The sequence below is a fragment of the Myodes glareolus genome, chromosome 22 (assembly GCF_982192425.1).
Source record: "Myodes glareolus chromosome 22, mMyoGla1.1, whole genome shotgun sequence".
In the NCBI taxonomy this organism is placed as follows: domain Eukaryota; kingdom Metazoa; phylum Chordata; class Mammalia; order Rodentia; family Cricetidae; genus Myodes; species Myodes glareolus.
This window is the reverse complement of record NC_142047.1, coordinates 53606085-53628938: the sequence shown is the minus strand read 5'-3', so window position 1 is coordinate 53628938 and position 22854 is coordinate 53606085. Positions and strand designations below refer to the sequence as shown.

At 40.7% G+C, this 22854-nt stretch overlaps 1 protein-coding gene across 1 annotated transcript; it reads left to right on the top strand.

Moving 5' to 3' along the window:
- The first annotated feature begins 16341 nt into the window (after window positions 1–16341).
- Window positions 16342–18745, top strand: LOC148118611 (uncharacterized). The gene is made up of 3 exons (XM_087900581.1): window positions 16342–16504; window positions 16703–16763; window positions 18111–18745. The coding sequence occupies exons 1-3, from the start codon at window positions 16342–16344 to the stop codon at window positions 18622–18624; spliced, it is 738 nt and encodes a 245-aa protein (XP_087756707.1). The 3' UTR covers window positions 18625–18745.
- The last annotated feature ends 4109 nt before the right edge of the window (window positions 18746–22854 follow it).

Sequence of the window (22854 nt, the reverse complement as noted above, 5' to 3'; positions counted from 1 at the left end):
CCGCTGCTGCTGCCGCCGCTCACAGCCATGGCCGCCAAAAATTCAGTCAGATAAAAACATTTGTCGCCAAAAATTCAGTCAGATAAAAACATTTGTTGCCCAAAAATTCAGTCAGATAAAAACATTTATTCCCCAAAAAATGCACATCGTCCCGTCTTCAGCAGGAAGCAGCTAGATTCGACTGTCGACGCCCATTTTCCCTCAAAGAACTGGTCGTAATTATCATAATAAAAGCGCGTCAACCTGGTTACCGTATCCTAGGTAACAAAGGCGGACCTATTGCCTCAGGCAACAGGTGGGACAAGCAATGCTACCTAGAGGGTTTTTTCCATTTAAAAAGGACCTGGAGAGATGGCTCAGAGGTTAAGAGCACTGCCTGCTCTTCCTGAGGTTACAAGTTCAATTCCCAGTGACAATAATTTTGGTTTTAGACAAAAGAGGGGGACTAAGCAGTGACAGCTTCCCCCAGAGAAAGGATTTTTCTTGCATTCTCTACACTTAATTTTTAATTCAAAATTTTGCTGGAAAAAACAGCAACAGACAGACATGCTCTGTTTGAAAACAATTCCATCTAATTCTAAGGCCTGCTTTATTGGCACAGGCAAACAAGATTTGCTCTTTGTAGCAGAGACCTACAGGTCTCTAAGTTCAAAATCAGCCTACTTCCAGTACTGATTGTGCTGAATTTTTACACTGAGTTTTTAGTACTCTTAAATGTTAATTTGGGAGGAGAGTTTTGTTTATGTTTTTCTAGAAATGCTGACATACATCTGGATGCCAGCGAGACTGACAAGAGAAATAAAGAAGAAAGATGACCCAGTGGATGCTTAGTGTCCTGCTGTGGAAGATTCGTGCGGAGGCAGCAGAGATGACCTTCTGGGCAGTGTCAAGAGCAGCTGTTTCACACCATCGACTTGAGCAGCACCCTGTGCAACCTCTTATCTCTTAACAATTTTCTGACTGACTCTATTTTGCCTTTTCCTTCCTTAGGAATGGGTGGGAGCAGAGATATTCTTGGCATGCTGTGTCTAGGTGGAAGTGCTGTATGTCCTTGATTGGTGTGCTACCTGCTGGCCCAAGTGAGGAGGGACAAGGTCTTTGTGGCACAGGCCTTGGCAGCCTTGGAATGTGTATCCTCACCCCAAGTTTGGCTCTCAGCCTTAAAGAGCTCATAGGCAATTAGCCATGCATAGCCTTAGCACCCTCTAGGGACCAGATAGTCCCACAGGCACAGAGGAAGGTATGCATTGGCGGAGGGTGTGTCTTGTTTTTCTTTTCTTTAATCGGTCCACACATCATGAGGTGGGGACCAGATTGGAAAATAGTTTTGCCTTATTGCTCTTATTAACAATAGAAGAGGGAGATGTAGGGAGCCACCTGGAGGCACAGGTGGTCCTGCAGTTTGGAGGTATACAAGTCCATACCTGGCTTAGCCACGTGGGGCTGAGCACCCTTGCCTGCACATGCTCAGACCAGCAAATGGCATCAACCAATCAGCATTCAAGCCGCTTCACCGTTTAAAAGCAGCTGCCTCTGGGCTCTACTTCCTCTCTCTAAGCTTTCTCTTGTCCCTGCACTCTCTCTTCCCTTCCCCCAATTTTCCTCAACCGAGTGCTCCGAATAAAGACGTGATAGAGAAGGAATTCTCGTTTTTAGTGGCGTTCATTCCTGCTGGTCAGGAAGCGCGTCACAATTGTGTATACAGTATTCTGTCTGTGTGTATGTCTGCAGGCCAGAAGAGGGCACCAGACCTCATTACAGATGGTTGTGAGCCACCATGTAATTGCCAGGAATTGAACTCAGGACCTTTGGAAGAGCAAGCCTCTTAACCACCAAGCCATCTCTCCAGCCCCATAGGTAGGTTTCTTAAGCCTTAAGAAATTGAAAACTCTATCATGCCCTTCCAGAAACCACATGCCCAGAAGAATGTTGAGATCATTTCAGCACGTCAGTGACCCTGTTGAATTTAATCACAAAGACACAGGTGAGAGCCCCTCGTCTTATGCTTTTCCCATCTCCTTTCTCCTGAGGAAAAATCCGACGAGCAAAGGTAACTGGTTCTCTTCTACCTTGAGCATCATTCTCATACACAGGACCACTTAAGAGCACAGTCTAGTGCTCTTCTCCTCCTCACACTACACAGTTGGCTTCCCATAAATAAACATGGATTTTTTCTCAAAGAATGGGGATATTTAAGATGGTATTGCTTTGAGTGACAGCAGAAGCATAGAAAGCGCCGTACAAAGATTTCTTTGACAGTCTTGGCAAGTGAGCCAGTGGTCACAATGCAGATGTTTGCAGTGTTTCCAGGGAGGCAGAGCCATACCAGAAATGCAGGGGTTCCTTGTGGCAAACGCCACCCGAGTCTGCATCACCACCCACCCGGTGCATCACCACGAGCTTGGGCGAGGTCCTAGGGGTTAAACACAAGACGCACACACATAGAGAGTCCGGGTCATTCGCCAAGAATTGAATGCCTCCTTTATTCATCTTTGTTTGGGATTAATATACCCTTTTGCCCCAGTAAAGGAAACCCCTCCCAGCCAGAAGTGAGATCACAGTGTTGAGCACCTGGTGCCAAGTGGCAAGTAGTTCCCTGGCAGTGGGTACAGTCCTGGGAGCCGTGACAGAGAGTTAAGGGGAAGATCAGGCGCCGAGAGAGTTCTCCTTTGCAGGTGAAATTACCATGTCAAAGACGAAACAAGTCTCTACGCTAAATCCCCCAGGCTGGCAGAATCGAGCAGAAGTTAACAGGAAGCTATGCTGGTTTAGTGTAAACAGTTCTGTGCTTTGGCCTCCAGGAGCAGGGGAAAAACCTGCAATACAACAGTTGCTGAGAGCAGTTGCCTAGGATTTTGGTCTTGAAACCTGAATAAATGCTCCTGACATCTTTAAAGGAAGCAAGGTATCTCTGCAATTTAGAACAGCTCACCGTGCTTCTACTGGGCAAGCACTTATCTTGCCGGAAATCTCCATGAGCCACAGCAGAAGCTCTTTATGCACACCCTGACTCTTGATAGCCTCATTACACAGCATTTTCTGGATATGCCTGTGTCTCCCCCTTGGATTTATGGCTTTTGCCCTCTGTTGTTCAGACCTACATCTTATCCCTTTAAGCGTGATTATTGAAGTTCCTGAGCAAAGCAGATCTAGGTGGTATCTCTCCAGATGTGCATAGCAGAGCATTTCTCTTGGTCTTCCCTTATAGATTGTCCAGAGGGAGTGCTGATGTCTGCTTGTCTTCAGTGAGTGATGTCATTGGGTTAAGGTTATCAGGCACAGCCTTGGGTGTAGTGGGTTTACTGACTAAGCTATTTTTACATGTCTAAATATAAGTTTTTACTTTGTTCAGTACAGTAAGGCTTCTGATTCAGTTGTCTTTCTGTGCAATCTGAGCACAAGAAACAACCTTGTCCTTATTCCCACACTGTGTTAAATGTAAGCTAAACACTACATGTAATCTATCATGGGGCTTAGGGTTGGCCCCACCAAAAATTTTATGATCTAATAAATTATGGCACAGAAACAAGCTTATACTTTTAGTCTTTCTCAATAGCATGGCTTTGCTGTTTCCTCACTACCTTTCAAAACAGGAGAACATATCTTACTTCCTTCTGAACATTAATACTTAGGACCTGATTCATTACCCTTCAGAGAGGACATCTTATGAGAAACACTTCTAATTTTACTTTTGACACAATGAACAATGAATCCTATTATGCACAGCTTTAGGTAGTTGGTCCTCTTGTGTGGTTAATAGAAAGCCTAGGAATCCAGTATATTCATTCTGTATATCATGTACCATATAATTACTACTATTTAACTCAAAATGTTGTTAGTACAAGAAATAATACAATAGTTGTGTCTCAACTATTTGGATCAACTATCCTCTTTTGGATCCTAGTAAAATAAGATAAAGAGTGATCTTCCAGAAACTTCAATGCAATGCTTGACAAATTTCTGACAATTTTAGAAAAACATTCTTTTCATGTTTTATTACTTAAATTTTTATTTATTATGTAAATTTTTTATTTATTTTACACCCTGACTGCTGTTTCCCCTCACTCCTCTCCTCCTGTTTTTCTTCCCCCACCTCTACTCAACCCCCATCCACTACTTCCTCTCCATTCAGAAAGGGGCAGGCCTCCCATGGGTGTCAATAAAGCATTGTTCAGCAAGTTGAGGCTGTACCGAAATCTTCCCCCCTGCATCAAGGCTGTGAGAGGGAACCCAGAATGGGAATAGGTTCCCAAAACCCAGCTCAAGTGCCAGGGACAGGTCTTGATCACATTGTTAGAATCTGTGCAGATATATCAAGCTACACAACTGCCACACCCTGCCTAGGTCAGTCCCCTGCAGGCTGTTTGTTGTCCAGTGTCCTTGAGCTCCCAGTTCCCCTCTCATGACCTTGAACTCCCCGTGCTGGTACAGCCCCTCCTTACTCTCTTCAACTGAATTCCAGGAAGCTTGGGTTAGGGCTTGGCTGTGGATCTCTGCGTTTGCTAGAAAAACATTCTTAAAAATGTATTGGTTTACTGGTAGCTGGAATATTTACTTCAATAGGCATCGTTTCAGCTTCCATAGTTGGAGTCTTAGCACTAACATAAAATGTGTGCACAGCTCAATTTACAAATAAACTAGTAAAAATGTTTCTAAAATAGAAAAAGTTCAAGAAAAATTGTTATTGATTTTATAGAGTGATTAGATAAAGGAAAGCAACCTACAGGTGTGTAAGGAGTATAAATCACCCCTCCAGCTCTCTTCAAATATAAGAACTCTACATGCGCATGCCCAGATCCCTGAGTATAATCCCCATCCATTTGTTTAGAGAAAGTGTTGCTTTGGAAAAGAGTCCCATGCTTTTCTTGCCTTCTGCAGGTAAGAAGTCCTCAGTTTTCTGTTCGGCTGTTGTGGTGACTATGGTAACTATTCATGGTTGTGAAACTAATTCTGGAATTAACTAAAACCCAGAGTTTGCTATACCTGTGAGGGACTTTTCTTAAAGATTTTGCACTAAATGGCACATTTTTAATCTGGATCACTTGAGTTGATTAGCTCCAGCGACTGCACCTTGGCGACAGTGCACACTTTCCCCCAGCACTCAAGAGGAAGAAGCAGTCGACTTTTCTAAGTTTCAGGCCAGTCTAGACAACAGAGTGAGTTTCAGGTCTACACAGATGGAGACTTGTTTCAAAAACACCCCCCCCCCCAAAATCAAAGAACAAAATCCACATTTAATCTGGATCATACTTTATGGTAGCAGCCTACATATATAAAGAGTATTGAAGAAAAAAGTTCTCTCTCTTTACTGCTTGCCCTAGCTCTGGGTACCAAGTTCATCCCTTTACTAGCATTAGAGCCTACTTTTTGGAACTTTGGTGCATGCTGAAGATCAGCTGAGACATCCAGCCTCATGGTCAGAGGAACTACTGGAGTCTTCACTTCCCCTTGGTAGACAGATGCCATTGTTGGACTAGCTGGACCACAGCTTGTGAGACATTCTAATAAATCCACTTTCTACATACATGGAGAGATTGAGTTTTACCAGTTCCTCTCATGTAGAGAGCCTTGAATAAAGCAGACATGTTTCTTTTTCTCCTGCCCGCTGAGAAAGATGAGCTGGCTAACAATAGTACTCATAAAGACAGTCTTCCTAGCTCCATGATCCTCTTAAGTATTCAACTGACTCTGAAGACGTCACTTTGTAGTATTATTCATTTGCCACGAGTTTGCCTTGAGTTCTGGAAGAAAACTTAAAGCAATGGAGCCATCATCCAGCTTTCCGGTGGGAGACAGATCTATCATTATGTTTTCTCATCCTGTCCCTGCATTTCTGTCCTGTTCTCTGAAGTGCCTGTGAAAGACTCCTGTGGGCGTCTTCCTTTGGGAGAGACCCCGTGCCCAAAGATCAGTCGAAAACACGCAGCCGGATGCAAACAGCAGGAGGTTTATTGGATACGCAGGTACCTGGGGGCGACAAGTCTCTCGGAGGACTTGCGCGCCGCAGGTTGGGGGTGAGGGGTTTTTATAGGAGAGCAAAAAGCAAGGTTTACAGAAGCAAGATGCAGGGTGGTAAATTCTTAACCTAAATAACAATGAGGGGACTACTCAGCGGTTTACTGTTCCTCCTATCCTGCCCCCCCCTTTCCTGGCTGACGACCAGATGTCTGATTGCACAGCCCCTGACTCGTGAGAGCCCCGCTTTATACGTGACTCAGGCCTCACAATCCTCTCTTTCTTGTTTCTATGGCCAGTCCATAAATCCCTGTCTTGCAGCCAGATAAGGCTGTCCTTGCTCTAATCTCAGGTATCTTTGCTTAGCATTCCGGAGGTCCTGAATTCCTGAGGCCTTTAATGGAGCTTGCTATCTGAAAACCTTTGCAGAACGTTATAACTGTGGTTAAAGCGAGTTGGGGTCCTTCACCTGTGACTAACAGATAGAAAGTTCCTTCAGTTCACCTGATCTCAGTATAAAGCCACAGAACAACCATCTCCTTTTGTGTCCTTAAATCTCTCTTTAAAGTTTTGAATACTTTGGGTACCCTTCCACCTTTGGAACAGGGAATCACTCCGGTCACGTGGAGGAAAGGCATGTGCAAACAAGTCACACAATGTCCAGGAGGAGGAAGGGGAAGTTCCTATGGAATGCAGCAAGATAGCAGGACCGGCAATTGGAGCTTGGGACAAGTGCTATTGAAATGCAAATCTCTGTAGCTCCTGAAAAACTTGGGTTCTGGGGTGGCAGACAGGGGCGGGAACCATTGTGCTGTGTCTTTAAGCACCTCCTCACCCTAAGGGAGATGCTCTTGTCAATCAAGGGTCGCCAACCAACCAGGGTCTCCAGGTCGAACTGCTAGTCTGAAGACGTGCAGGGTTCTTCCGGGAGCATGGTTGCAGGCTTGGCTTTGCAGAGCATCTGGTGCCAGTGTTTTCGTGTGCTGTGCTGTGAGCGCTGCTGCGAGGAGCTGTGAGGGGGCCGTTGGCGAGCCGGGAAGTCACAACATGGTGAGTTAGGGGCTGTGACCCCCGATAGCGAACAGCAGATGGAGAGGTGCAGACGCCAGTGTGGCTGGGACTCCCTGGGGCTGGGTTAGTATCTGCAGCCAGATTCCCTGTTTGGTGAGTTCCCGAATGGTTCCTGCGACTCCCTGGACCCAGGCACCATCCTCTGAATAACTTTGCTCTGTGGGCTGCACCTGTGCAGAGCATTGGGAGCAGGGAGCTGTGTGTAGAAACGTATTTGTAGTCAACAACAATGCGCTTTCGGTGCAGCCGTGGAAGGCAGGTTGCCTATCTTGGAGAGGCCTGGTTTCTCCTGTGTCTTCTAGACATTCAGCACTTTAACCTTTATGTGTAAGGTTCATTTAAAGCTAATTGTGTGGAGGTTGTAATGAAAGACTCCCGCCGGGCGTCTTCCCTCGGGAAAGACCCCGTGCCCAAAGATCAGTTGAAAACACGCAGCCGGATGCAAACAGCAGGAGGTTTATTGGTGGATACACAGGTACCTGGGCGACAAGTCTCTCGAAGGACTTGCGCGCCCCCCGGTTGGGGGTGAGAGGTTTTTATAGGAGAGCAGAAGCGCGGGTACAGAAGCAAAAAAGCGTGGTTACGGGGATTCATTTCATTGGTCAGTTCAAATAAGGCTAAGCTGAGTGGCACATTCTTGACCTTTAACCTAAATACCAAGGAGGGGGTTGTCCAGACCCACCTGGATACCAAGGAGGGGGCTGTGCTACCTGTTTTTCTTATCTCTTCCTGCCTTCCTAGCTGATCCTGACTCACATCCTGTCACAGGACAAAAGGCTCCCTTCCCCTCCTTTACAGTAAGGGGCCTGAATTGTCTATTTCTAAGGCCCTGCATTTCAGCATAAAGGGTGGTATATATAATTTTTTTTCTTTACAGTAAAAGGCATCTCGTGTGCTGGGTAGCACTCCACCAGTTGGCTGTGATGTAGAAGAGTAGAATTGGTGATGAAAAGGATTTACCAATGCTTAGACCAGCAGGCCTGGTAGAGATAAGGATGCTAGGGTACACTTTTTTTTTTAAACCAGGATTGTCCTGATATTTGACTCTAAACCATTACAAAGGAGATGTATTTGACTGACAACTGGCCAGGCCTGTCCCCATATCAAAGAATGGGTCTCTGGCAAGATCCTCAAGGAGGCATCACAGGGTCACAGCCGACCTTAAGGCCTGGTGTGCCTTAAAGTTCCAGTTTTATTCTTGTGAAAAGCGACAACTATTGAAAAGTAAAACACTGCTGTGTTAAGGACTGGTCTGGTCAAGCAAGGCTTTCATTTAGGCCCTGAGGCAGGGGAGGACCATTCCTGGGAGAAGGAAGAACAGCCTGGGGTCTAGTCCTTTGGAGAATTGCCCAAGGTCTTGTTGTATTGAGAACTAAGCAGAGCCCCTTTTCTAAAACCAGGACTTAGAGCTGGTAATGGTCTGGGGCCAGAGCCTTTGTGGAGGATTCCTTCAGATCCTGAGAACCCGCCTATTCCCACCACAGTTCCAAGGCCAATCTGGGCCTAGTCAGTAATGTTCTTTAGATACCCTGTGTTCTCCTTGTGCAACATTGTGTGACTAACCCGATTCTGTCCCATTGCGTGATCATTTCTGCTGACTTCATAGAAGCTCCCCATTTCTTGCCCTGTAAGTAGTAGACAAGATGCTGTTCTTCTTAAGAAGCCTACTTGGCAGGAGACACAGCTTGTGCAAGACCTCCCCACCCCAGCTTTTACCTTTTCCACCTTCTCCTTTTCCTGCTGTCCTCCTTCCCTGGCACTTTCCCCTCCGGACCCTGTCACTGCTGCATCAGGTCACTGGTGTCCTTCAGAAATAATTCTGATAATGTGTTTGTTGTGTAAGACTGTGTATCTCTAGTCCTTTGAGCCGCCCTGTGTGGGATTTCCTGGGTAGAGGGAGGCTCTTTGCTTAAGAAGACTTTTGTGTTAGTTTTTACTTCATCTGCTGTTAGATGGTTTCATTTTTTTAGTTTTCAGTGCTTTTTTGTTTCCTGTATCCTATCTTTGAATAAAGAGTCAAGCTTTTCTTCTGGAAAGTATTGAGACTGAGTATAAGGAAGGCTTTTGTCACAAAGCCTAGAAATGTTTTAGCTAAATTACATTTACCTTGTTTTTCAATTTTTAATTTATGAATTGCTTTATATATTTGAGCTAATTTGTTTGGTTGTGTTCCTGGAATTCATCGATGTAGACCAGGCTGGGTTTATATTTGGGACAATCCTGTTGTTTTACAGAGCTGGGATTACATGTATGTGCCTAGTAAAATATCATTTCTCTTCCAGTTAATTTCTCCCCTGTCATATAAATTAATGATTGTGTATTGCAGCAAATGTGAAATCTGCTAACAAATGTAGCTCTTGCTTGCAAGTAGACAATCATTGGGATGGACTCTTCAGTTGGAAGTTAGGATATTTTTGTTCAGATTACTTAAATGCAGGGTACAGTTTCAGTCCTATGGATAAGTATGGAGACACTCTTGTGTGTTTAAGCGAACCTGTCATTACTTTTCTGTAACATTAACTATGTACCAGGAAGGTTCAGACAAATACAAAATAAGGAACAAAGTTTCCTGCAGTCCCAGTCTATGTTCTTTTAGGCCCCTGAGGACACTGGGTTTAAGAAGCATTCGTTTACTTTGTAGGTGCTGGGCTGGTTTATCCTGCTGCAGCTGCTTTTCTTCCAGCGAGGCTCATAGCTGGCCAAAGTCATGTTGAGAAATTCAGTGTTGTTGACTTGCAGATACTTACATTTTGGTTTGTTTGCCCTACTTATCCACCCTTTATTATTTGAGGATTTCATACAGGAATATAATGTATCTTGATCAAATCCACCCTTTATTTCCTCCCCTTTTATATCCCTGCCTCCTTTTGTTTGTATGGAAAGGAGTGTGATTATTTGGCTTCTAGGTCCAGTTCACAGTCCGTCATGCTGGCAACTCAGGTAGGAACTCAGGGCAGGAGCCTGGAGGCAGGAAGTGGAAGAGACCCAGGAGGAATGCCGCCAACTGGCTTCTTCTTCCTGGCTTCTTCAGTGCTCTTTCTTTATTCTTTTCTTTCCTTTTTTTTTTTTGATTGAAAACAGATTTCCACACTGTATAGTTTGATTATGATTTCTCCTTCCCTAACTCCTCCCAGATCTTCCTCTCCCATCCAGACAGCCATCCTCTGAGCAACCAGGAACAGTCTAGCACCCGGAAGCAGGAGCAGGAAGCAAGAGAGCAGGTGCACAGTTCCCGCTGCTTTTACAGTATAAGAGACCACGCCTCAGTGGGCTATCTTAAAGGCTATTGGCTGAAAGAGCAGAATGTGCTCCCACAGTACCTCCCCCTTTTATTTAAATAAGAAAGTTCCAAATCCAATACAAAACTATATACTCTAGGAACAGATATCAAGTATAGTTAGAATTACAAACAGCATAAACAATAGTAAGCAAGAAACATATGCTAAATGTTTTAATAAACATTCTATCCCATGGAGTCTAAGTCTTCTATAGGAAATGGCTTTGCTAGATCATAAGAGTACAGTAACTATGACTAGACTATCTAATCTTCAACCCCATCGAAGGCCTGAGAAGGGAGATAATGTTACTTGAGCAGGCAGGAAGTACAATCAAGTAGCTTCCAAAGCGAGTAATATATGACAGACAATTAGCTACCTAAGCAATCCGCCAAAGTCTCATTTTTGCAAGGTTGAAGCAACCAACTTTGGCTAAGGCCTAAGTTATCTAGGGTTCCTAGGGTGGGGATCCTCAAGGCCAAAGGAAAGTCAGATGAAAGAAACTGAGACTGAAGGCAGCATAGAATCGGGAAGTCTGTCTGGTCATGTTGAAATAGCCAAGCAGGCCAGAGTTTATTTCAGAACTTGCTTATATACAAAAGCAGAACAAAGTGCAGCACAGACGGTCAGTCAGTATCTAACAATAAGACCATTCCTGTCCTCGAATGAGTAGCCTCCTAACTAACATGCCCTTGCTGCTCGGGAGCAGCCGCACTTTCTACCTTGATGTTCCTGAGGATTGTCGCCAGTAGTGTATTTTCTACTAGATACAGAGCTCTTTTCTCATGGGCTAAATCAAAAGTTGCTCACAGCACTCAAGGTATTGGAAGAAGCAGAGCAGGCAAGCTTAAACTCAAATGAACTTCTTTAAGTCAGAAATGACTCCAGTTGGAAACTGAGTCACACATGGGCTCCCACATGTTATCTCATACAGCTAAGCATCTTCTATTCTTTAACACGGAGTGCCTCCAGCTGGCATACACCAGCCCAACTTTTAATAGAAAAATGGGCTCTTTCATCTGGGCAAAAATGCTCTTTCTATGGGGTAACACAGATGTCACTCAGAGCCTTCAAGGTTACTGGAAAAAGCAGAGCAGGCAAACTTGAAGTCAAATGACTTCTTTAAGTCAGAAATGGCTCCAGGTGGAACCTGAGTCCCTCATGGGCTCCCACATTACCCTGAGGTGTAATATCTGTCCTTCTTGCTGAGGTGTGTTTCTTGTATGCAGCAGAAGGATCAACCCTGTTTTCACTGCATTCTGTTAGTCTGTGTCCTTCTTGTTGGGTGTTTGAGATCATTTATATTGAGAGAATTCAGTGACGGTTGATTGATTCTTCTTATGTTGTTGTTGTTTTGTGTGTGTGTGTGTGTGTGTGTGTGTGTGAGAGAGAGAGAGAGAGAGAGAGAGAGAGAAAGGAAAGAGAGAATTTCCTTTCTTTTGGCTTTGCTGGTGTGAGATTATCTCCTTTCCTGTGTTTCCACGGGTATAGTTATCCTCTGTGGGTTGGAGTTTTCTTTCTAAGAAGCACCTTCTGTAGGGCTGAATTTGTAGATAGATATTGCTTAAATCTGATTCATTGCGGAATCTCCATCTGCTATGTATAGTAGTCTTGGTCTGTGTCTCTGGTCTCTTGGAGTCTGTAGCACATGCATTCAGGCCCTTCTGGTTTTTAGAATCTTCATTGAGAAATCAAATGTAATTCTTATAGGTCTGCCTTCATGTCTTGTTTGGTGTTTTCTCCTTGAAACTTTCTTTATTCTATATGTTTAATGTTTTGAATATAATGTCGTAAGGGGCTATTTTTTTTTCTGGTTCAATCTATTTGATATTCTGTAGGCTTCTTTTACATTGCAGGCCTCTCTTCTCATTTGTGGGCTAATACTCATAGGTAAGCGCTTTGGTGAAACTAAACATGACATGAGGCACACAGACTCATAACTGGTCTTTTGAGCCATTTGATTTGCTCTTTTGTATTTTTAAAACTAGTTAGTTATATTGGTTATTATCAGAAGTATGGAGGTTGTTGATATTATAAATTGTTCCTGTTTGTATAGATTGTGGTTTGGTCTCTTGGTAGAGGGTGCCTGGACTGGGTTTCTCCTGTAACCAAATTAGGGTGGGGGTCAAGACCATGATGGGGAAACCGGCAGAGAAAGCTGACTACAGATCTTGGGAGCTCACAGACTCTACACTGACAGCTAAGAAGCCTGCCTGGGACCAGCCTAGGCCCTCTACATGTGTGTGACAGTGTATTGAAGCAGGATTAATAAAAACTCAGAGAAATTGGGGTTCCAGCTGAAGATCTGAAAAGCAAAGCAGCCAGCCACTGGCTCTTACCTCAACCTCAGTCTGAAATGACGATCCTGACTCCAGAAATCTCAGAATGAGACTCAGACTGTGAGCTGTCTTTCCCATTTTATAATCCTCTCTAGTTCTGGGATTAAAGGCATGCACTGCCCAGTTTCTATGGCAACTAGTGTGACTGCTGGATTTAAAGTTGTCTGTTCTCACTGCCTGGTTTGTAAGACTGAGCAGTGGGGCTGTTTTATTCTCTGATCTTTAGGAAAGTTTTATTTATTAAAATACGAATGAAATGCCACTACATACAGTATGTGGCTTGATTTGTTTGTGGGGTTAATAGCATTGGAACTGGTATCTGTCCCTAGTGCCTAGGTCAGCCTTGGTGCAGTGGGGAGGAGCTTGGTCCTGCCTCAGCTTGATATGCCAGGCCTTGTTGACTCCCTTAAGAGACTGGGGTAGAAACTCCCTTGGAGTTGGGACTGGGGTAAAAATGACATGGAGGAAGGGAATGGGAGAAGAGGAAGGAGGGGAAACTGGTTGGTATGTAAAATAGATTTAAAAATTCATGAAAAAGAATTGTTCTAATTGCAGTGACAGTGGCAAAGACTAAAACAACTGACAGCAAATGCTGGAGAGGAAGTGGGAGAACATAGGTTGTGAGCAAGAAGGTAGATAATCCCAGCTAGTACAACAAGGTCATGCTTTAGTGTGCTGAAAACACAGGGCTCGTGAAGAAGGACTCTTAAAAGAATTCCCACACTAGCTCAGAATTGAGAATAATAGGTGGTAATTTATTTAGGGGTAGACTCACAAATCATTATCTTCTACTGGAATGGAGCACAGCCACCGAATCCTGCAGCCAGGAAAGAGAGAGGCCAAGCGCTTTACTCAGCATAAATAGTATAAGAGGCCACGCCCAAGTGGGCAGATAACTTAAAGGCTACTGGCAGTAGGATTTCCTATAGTACCTTCCCCATATTAGAATATTATACAATAAACAACTGTGCATCAAATGAGGACAATGACCTCAAAATGTAAACAGTGTGTAAGTATCTTGATCAGACGTAGAAATGTACATTGCAATATGATTAATATATCCCAATATATATAAATATATATCTATTACTTCCTATTATTATTATTAGTGTGAGTAAGCTCATACTAATTTATTAACCCATCCAATTCCCCTCCTTGTTTGTTTTTTTCAGAGAAATCCCTGATCCTACATAATTTTCCCCCAACCCCAACTCTTTATCAATTATAATCAACCCCTAAGTGATGTCCCTAACCCTGAGGGCAAACTTTGTTGGGAGAGGGTAAGTTTTCTTCTAGAATTACTTCCAGCTGTCTTGGGGGCGATGTTCTTTCTATGGGATCCTGTGAAAGTAAAATGATGATTAAGTTCCAGATTACTCTCTGGTATAATTGCAAATAGTCTCTGAGTATTTGGTAGGGTTTTTCTGAGGTTCCTATTTGGAGATCTGGCCAGAATGTTGTAAAGAAGTGCACCATTTCAGCTAACCAAGTTGGAATCATCTTGAGCAGCTGGTACCCAAAACAGGTCTTAGAGTAGCGCTATCAGCATCATGATGTCATATCAACCAGGTGGAGTTATTTTTGTGGGACCCCACCTTCCTGGAAACTTCAAAGATTACTGCAAGAAAATTCATTGTTCATTGTAGAAACCTTAAACATTATTTATATAGACATATACAGACATATATATTCAATGAAGGTATGATAGAGACAAAAATAGGTATAAAAAAAGTAAATTTTTTTCTAAATTCTTTTTTCTTTCTGTCCCGTATCAGATGACTCTTGATATGAGACAGAAACTCTGAATATTTCTTTTAACAATATTCTTAGATGTAGAGAAGAACAGAGCTGTTGTCCAGTTCCAAAACCAGCTCTCTATATATGTTTAAATGTATGTATATCAGTTACCTGACCTCATAAATCATATTCCTTTTCCTTGATGATCCTTAGTTGATAGTTATTTTTCCATCTGTCTGCATTCAAACAGCCAAGGTCTCTTGAGTTTTTGAAGATGAGTATTTTCCTGCAAAGACAAGAGCAGAACCCTGCCCCAACCCTTTGAGGTTTTCTTACCACCTGTATGATTGTCACCTCTGATGACATTTCTCTTTTTTTAAGAGGTTTCTCTTTTTCAAACCGAATCTTTATAAATTTTAATAGTATCCATAGCTTTCCTTCTTCTATGGAAACGAGCAAAACCCCTTCCCCAATGTAGCATCTCCTGGTTTCTATTGTGAAGTCTGCATATCCTTGAAATATCCTGGCTGATTTACTTCAGAAGTTATTTATATTATCCAGTGCCTCTCTGCTGCTGTTGTTCCTTTCTCATTAGCATTAAGAAAATTCAAGGTTAATAAAGCATTATTATTTCTTGGGGTATTTTCCATCACTTTCTGTTTGTTTAGTATATCCTTTATAGTTCAACTTTATCTTTATAACTGCCTGACTGGTAGGATTATTTGGTATACCAAATAATTTGGTATATGCTTTATATTATAATAAGCAAAAAAACCGTTTTATTTTCATAGACACATATGCTGGACCATTGTCTGTCTTTACTTGTGCATTATACCCATGATGGCCATAACTTCTCATAAATGTGTGTTTTCTGAATCAGTTTTTTCTGAGCTCAAGGCAGTTGCCCACTAAAAACCTGTCCCTGTTTGGCCTGCATTCATTTGCCCAATATTTTCCTCTTTTACACTTTGGGCACATTTTAGGTTCCTTCTGCATTTGGAGTTGAGTTTTGTGCATGGTGATAGATATGGGTCTATTTTCATTTTTCTACATGTTGATATTGAGTTACGCCAGCACCACTTGTTAAATATGCTTTCTTTTTTCCATTTGATATTTTTTGCTTCTTTATCAAATATCAGGTGTTCAAAGATGTGTGGATCGATATCCGGGTCTTGTATTCAGTTCCGTTGGTTCTTCTGTCTGTTCTTATGCCAGTACCAGGCTGTTTTTAGAACTGTGGCTCTATAGTAGAGTTTGAAGTCAGGGATTGTAATGCCTCCAGAAGTTCTTTTATTACCCAGGATTGTTTTTGGCTATACAGGGTCTCTTTTAAAGATTTGTTTATCATGTATACAATGTTCTGTCTGAGTGTATCCCTTCCAAACAGAAGAGGGCACTACATCTCACTATGGATAGTTGTGAGCCACCATGTGATTACTGAGATTTGAACTCAGGACCTCTCGAAGAGTAGCCAGTATTCTTAACTGCTGAGCAATCTCTCCAGCACCCTGGAGACAGGGCTTTAATATGTACTTCTGACTGTCCAGGAATTGACTGTATAGACTAGGCTGGCATTCAACTCTGAGACAGATATAACTGCCTCTGAATTTTGAGTGCAGTGGTTAAAGGTGTCAGCCAATACACCCAGCTTGTGCATCTTATTTTTATTTCTTGTAGTTAGCAATTGTACACATTCACTCATGTGTACTCTGAACCATTGGTTTGTTTCCATTTGTTGATCTGTTTTCTTATTTCTCTCTGTTTCTTCATAGTCTTTTCTCTTGCAAGATGATATCCCATTTGCAATGTACAGAAATGACAGAGGTGAACCTCCTATTCAGTTTGCTTCTAAATTGACATAGTGATTACCTTATAATGTCTATATCATGGAATAAGTATGGGAAATACCAAAATTATATGAATATATTGTGAAAGAACTATACATTTACAATGTTGTCAGTATCATGCTTTCTGTTGTACACATGTGTGGGATATTTCAGAATGCAGTGACCTATGATGATGTGCATGTTGACTTCACTTGGGAAGAGTGGATTTTGCTGGATCCTTTCCAGAAGAATCTCTACAAAGATGTGATGCTGGAGACCTGCAGGAACCTCACTGCCATAGGTAAGACTGGATCTTCCTTCATGTTTTGAAATAAGGGGAGAACTGTTACTTGATTTTTGCTGCTCTTCTGTAGTTTGATTGGGAAAGATGAGGTGAATAAATCAGGCATGGTTCTAAGGTTCACTGAAGATAGTAACTTAAAGTGTGCATAATAAAGTTTGAATAATATACTGTATATTTTCTGGTACTATATTGTAGGATACAGTTGGGAAGACCATAATATTGAGGAACATTGTCAGAGTTCTCAAAGACCTGGAAGGTAATTATCATGTGCAAGCTGATACAAATGTGCCTCTGAAGAAATTGTAATGTGTCCTGGAAGTTGTAAACAGAAGCAACAGTGTAAATAAACATAAACTCATGTACATTGAAGATTATTAAATTCTCACAAAACCATGTACCTCAATTTCAGGTAGGTGAAGTGTATTTGCAAGGCATTCTTTTAAGAAAGGAGACAAGGAAATAGTGCCTTAACAGATATCTCTATTTGAATCATCGAACTGCCAATCTATTTAATTTTATACCATTCATATTATAAAATGTACGCATGTTGAAGAGGTGATAAGTACATCTCCAAAATTTTTTAATAAGCATACAGCCTATAATAAAATTAGTGTTACTAATACACTTGTTGTTCCTGTGCTGTGTATAGTGAGAGCTGCAGTTAGGGCCAAGAGTCAAGGTGCTGTTGTTACCGAAAAATCTTAATACATATAAAACATATCTATGAGGAATAGAAAGTCAAATTATGTGAATTCAGTATGGAAACCTATTATTCGTTCATTATTCTTCCTCTACTAAGTATATCATATGTCACTCTCATTATAACTCATGAGCATAGGGATATGGACAGACATAACATATTGCTCTCTGAGAACAAATAGGAGATATGTAGCAGTCGCCACATTGGATATACTTCTTGAATTTGATTCAACTCTACAAGTATTTGGTTTCCCAGCTTCAATACATCAACAAACACACACTGTAGAAAAGCCCTATGAGTGCTAGGGCTGTGTGAAAACTTCTGTTTGTCCTAGGTGACTTACCAAATAGAGTATGAGTCAGAAGTATAGGATGATTTATGAATGAAATAAGAGTGGTGAAGCACTCATTTTTTCCAGCTCTCTTGAAGTATGTGCAAAATCTCATATAGAAAAATATTCTGGGGCTGGAGAGATGGCTCAGAGTTTAAGAGCATTGACTGCTCTTCCAGAGGTCCTGAGTGCAATTCCCAGAAACCACGTGGTGGTTCACAGCCATCTGTAATGAGATCTGGTGACCTCTTCTGGCCTGCAGGCATACATGTGGGCATACATGGAGGCAGAATGTATTATACATAATAAATAAATATTTAAAAAAAATAAAAATATTCTGTATATGTGAATCATGTAATATTCCATGAATATACCATTACAGGTATCTTCAAAGATGCAAAACAGCCCATAATAAAGGGGAACAACATGAGTATAAACACAGTGATTAAAATCTTAATATCTGATTTCTCTGTAAGACTGGGCCAAAACATAAAATTCATTCATACAGATTTAGTCATTCAACCGTGTATTGAATGTGGTAAAGGTTTTATGTGTGCCAATTATCCTCACAGGCATGAAAGAAGTCATATGGGAGAGAAACCGTCTGTATATACTCAATATGTTAAAGCCTTTGCATATGACAGTCATCTTCAAAGGCATGAAAGAACGCATACTGGAGAAAACCGTATAAATCTAGTCAATGTGGTAAAGCCTTTGCACAAGATAGAAGTCTTCAAATACATAAAAGAACAAATGCTGGAGAGAAGCCCTATGAATGTAATGAATGTGGTAAAACCTTTGCACAAAGCTGTTATCTCCAAAAACATAAAAGAAGAACACATAGAAGAAGACTTGAAGAGAAACTCTATGAATGTAATCATTGTGGTAAAGCCTTTAAATGTCCTGATTATCTTCGAATACATAAAAGAACACATACTGGAGAGAAACCCTATGAATGCAGTCAGTGTGGTAAAGCCTTTACATATCATAATTCTCTTCAACTACATAAACGAACACATACTGGAGAGAAACCCTATGAATGCGATCAATGTGGTAAAACCTTTGCACGAAGCTGTCATTTCCTAAACCATAAAAGAACACATACTGGAGAGAAACCCTATGAATGCGATCAATGTGGTAAAGCCTTTGCACATCATGGCACTCTTCATGCACATAAAAGAATACATACTGGAGAGAAACCCTTTGAATGCAATCAATGTGGTAAAGCCTTTGCACAACAAATTACTTTTCAAAGGCATAAAAGAACACATACTGGAGAGAAATCCTAAGAATGCAAACAATGTGGTAAAACCTTTTCATACTACAGTAATCTCCGATCACATAGAAGAACACATACTGCAGAAAAACAGAAACTACCCTCCAAATGTAATCAATGTGGGAAAGTCTTTTCATATTATGGGTTTCTTAAAAAGCATGAAAGCAAACATGTTGTAGAGAAACTATGAATGTTATCAACATGGTAAAGTCTTTGCTTATCAATGCTCTTAACATGCATAAAAGAGCACATACTGGAGTGAAACCCTATGACTGTAATCAATGTGGGAAAGCGTTTTGTGCAACATAATCATCCCCAAACAAATAAATCAACAGACTGGAGAGAAATCCTATGATTGTCTCAATACCTGTGTTACTGGAATGAATGCTGAAAAGAGAAAAACTTTAATCAGTGGAAAATTGTTGTTTACAGAATTACTTTAATTATGTCAGTGCGTGTTTGTGTGGGTACATGAATATGCGTGCTGGTTCCCAAGAATGTTAAAGCCCTGGGTCTTCTTGTAGCAAGAATTATAGGAAGATGTCACAAGTCAGACCTTGGTCCTGGGAATGAGCTTTTCCTAACTACCCAGTCATGACTCCAGACCTATAAATTCTTTAAATGCTACTGTGTCATTCAAAGTCATAAGGACATAAAAGAAATTTAAGGATACGTTTGAACTCATGATCCTAATATGTCTAACTCCAGAGTAAAGTCCAAAGGTAGATGATGTACTCTAAGTATGTGCTGTGTTGTCAACACAATGGAAGAGATTATAATAAACATTAAATACCCCATGTGTGTATTAAAACTGTATCTAGTAGAGATAGATATGATAAAGTAGAATAATCAGCAGTCAGCTGTGTATCTCATACCATAGTTTGATGTTCTATATAAATTTTGTTGTTCCATGCTTCTCCATGTCCCTATTAGTTAACAATTTTGTCTTGAAATGCTCTCCTACGGAATTTATCCAGAGATATCAGGTAATGTTATGACACTAAGATTTACTTTGTCACAGACATTTATGTTGTGTGTGATGTGACTATGGGCTTGTAGGCCATGACAAATATGTAGAGATGAGACGGCAGCTCTGTATTGTCTACTTTTGGTACTCTTCCTCTCACTGATATGTAGGTGGAGACTGCTCATTTAGAACCCAATAATAACACCTAAACTGTATTAATTCCAATACTGTTTGGCCAATGGTTTAGGCATATTTTTAGCTGTTACATTTTAAATTAGCCCATTTCTGTGTATCGTCACGGGGCTGTGACCTACTGGTAAGCTTCTGGCTGGTGTCTGGCATCTTCTTCCTTTGACAGCTACATCACATCTCTTTGACTCCACCTACTTTCTATGTCTTCAGATTTCCTACCTGGCTTTCCTAAGCCATTGGCTGAAACAGCTTCTTTAATAAATAATGGTAATAAAATATATTCATAGCATACAGAGGGAAATCCCACATCAATTCTCCTTTTCTTTCAACATGTAAAGGACAGTGTTAACTTTAACATGGTAAAATTACATATAACAAAACAGGTATCAAACAAGAATTATGGTTACAATATTTATGTCTACTTTATCTTTTATCATAACTAAGGAAAACTATAACTACCTGTATTCAACTCCATTAAAGACCTCAATTCTCTGTCATTTAATTGTGATTCTAAGAAAATGTTGTAAACAAATGTTTAATTGTCAAATTAAGTAAATTATTAAAAAAGATAACTCTTTACTCAAACTCCCCTGTGTTCCTCTATCCTTGTATGAAATTATATTTACAATCTGAAAAGACAATGTTTACTAATGTAAAATTTCTACTAATCTTATTTGAACTGAGATGTGTGATTCCCCACTGTATGCTATGAAACACCCATCTAAGAAAGACAAATACAAAAGTCAACACCTAGATCAAAAAGCACATCACATCCAGATGACAAAATGCCAGTGTTAGGAACACAGTCAATAATAAAATGCAATATGGCATCACCAGAGTCTTACCTATTCTACAGCAGCAAGACTTGAAAATCAAACAGAGCTGAAGCAGAAGAAAATAACCTTAAAATGACTTTACTAACCTAGGAACAAATCCCTTTAAAAACTTGAGAAAAAGACAAAAAATTAGAAAAAAAAATCAATCGCTAAAAGAAAACCAAGAAAAAACAATTTCAAAACCTGAAAATGAAAATAGGAATAATAAGAAAATTGAGGGAATCCTGGAAATGAAATGCCTATAAAGGTACAAAAGGCTTATAAGGCTTATAATATATATATTGGACCAGAAAAGAATATCTACTCTTCTCCTAATAATGAAGCAGTAAAAATCCAGAGAAAAGAAAGATGATTAAAAATAGCAGGAGAAAAAGGCCAAGTAAGAAACATAACAATAGACCTAAAAGAGTCACACCCGACCTCTTAGCAGAGACCCTGGACTGAGGACTTGCAAACTACAAGACAATGGATGTCCACAAAGACAGCTATACCTATTTTTCTAAACACACCAATTCAATGAACAGAAGAAAAGCCTTCTGAGTTTTTCCACATGGTACATAGGTTTGGAATCAGCTTTCCTGTTATATTTTGTTGGGAATTTTCTGTGAATTATATTGAATTTATGGTCTAAATTGAATATATCAAACATGTTTCTGTTGTAGTTGAAAATACATAATTTTAATAGTGTTGTTTGCAAAAGTAGAAGAGGGTAATAGATACTAGTCTATATGGTCTTTGTTTAGCAAACTAGAGAAATGTAGAAAACTGAACTGGTCTACAGTATAGTTTATTACAGAGAATATATTGTTGTATTCACATAAAAGATTTCCTACTAAGTATAATTTAATTGTGAAAGGAAAAAGAGTGAAAGTAAAAGATGCCCCAGATTCCTCAATGAAACTGAATATGACATGAGATTACGTAGTAGCATGCAAAATAATTTCTCATAGCGGTAGGTGAGGATTTTTTTCACAGATATAAACTAAAATTCATTTAAAGATGTCTCATTATAATAGCTAATATAAAATCACACATTTAATGTATGTATCCAAATACATGTGGACATATTGCCTACACCCAAGCAACCCTAAATTGCAACAAAAGAATACACTGTGCCCTCTAAACATACTCTTTCTGTCTGTGTGTTCTTGTGTGTCTACAGTATACAGAATTTTCATAAAATGTCAAAATTGCCATGGATTCCAGTAGTCTTATGTTTTCTACTATACTATTTTTCATACAGTTCAAATTAGTGTGAAGTATCAGAATTCTCTTGCTAATGACAGTTATAATCATGGTGGCATAAATTTGAAAATACCTAAATTTTTTATTTTGAGTATAAGCTTGGGACCTCAAAAGGACATAGTGTTAAAGAAATGAGGACAATAGCAGTGGTTAAAAGATTAGATACTTAAGGAACTGCTCAGTATCCTAGGCATTAAGAAATGCAAGTCAAAATGACTTGAGATACTATATTACCGGCCAGAATGGCTAAGATCAAAAACACTCATGACAGTTTATGTGGAAGGGGATGTGGAGTAAGGGGAACATACCTCCATTGCTGGTGGGAGTTTAAATTTATCCAGCCACTTTGAAAATTAGTGTGGCATTTTCTCAGAAAATTGGGTATTAATCTACCTGTATGTCCAGTAATATCTCTCTTGGGCCTACATCCAAAAGATACACACTCATACCACAATGACATTTGCACAACTGCTTTCTTTGCAGCATTGTTTGTAATAGCCAGAACCTGGAAACAACCTAGGTACTGCTTATTTGAAGAATGGGTAAACAGACATCTACAGTGAAGCACTGGGCCAAGGTACCTGAGACCAGTCCTAGAGAACGAGGAGTAATAATATTAATGAAGGGGTCAAGACTATGATGGAGATACCCACAGAAACAGCTAATCTAAGCTACTGAGAGCTCACTGACTCTGGACTGATAGCATGGGAAGGTACATAACACCAAACTGGGCCCACTGAATGTGGGGGAGAGTTGTGAGGCTTGAACATTCTGTGGGCTACTGGCAGTAGGACCATGAT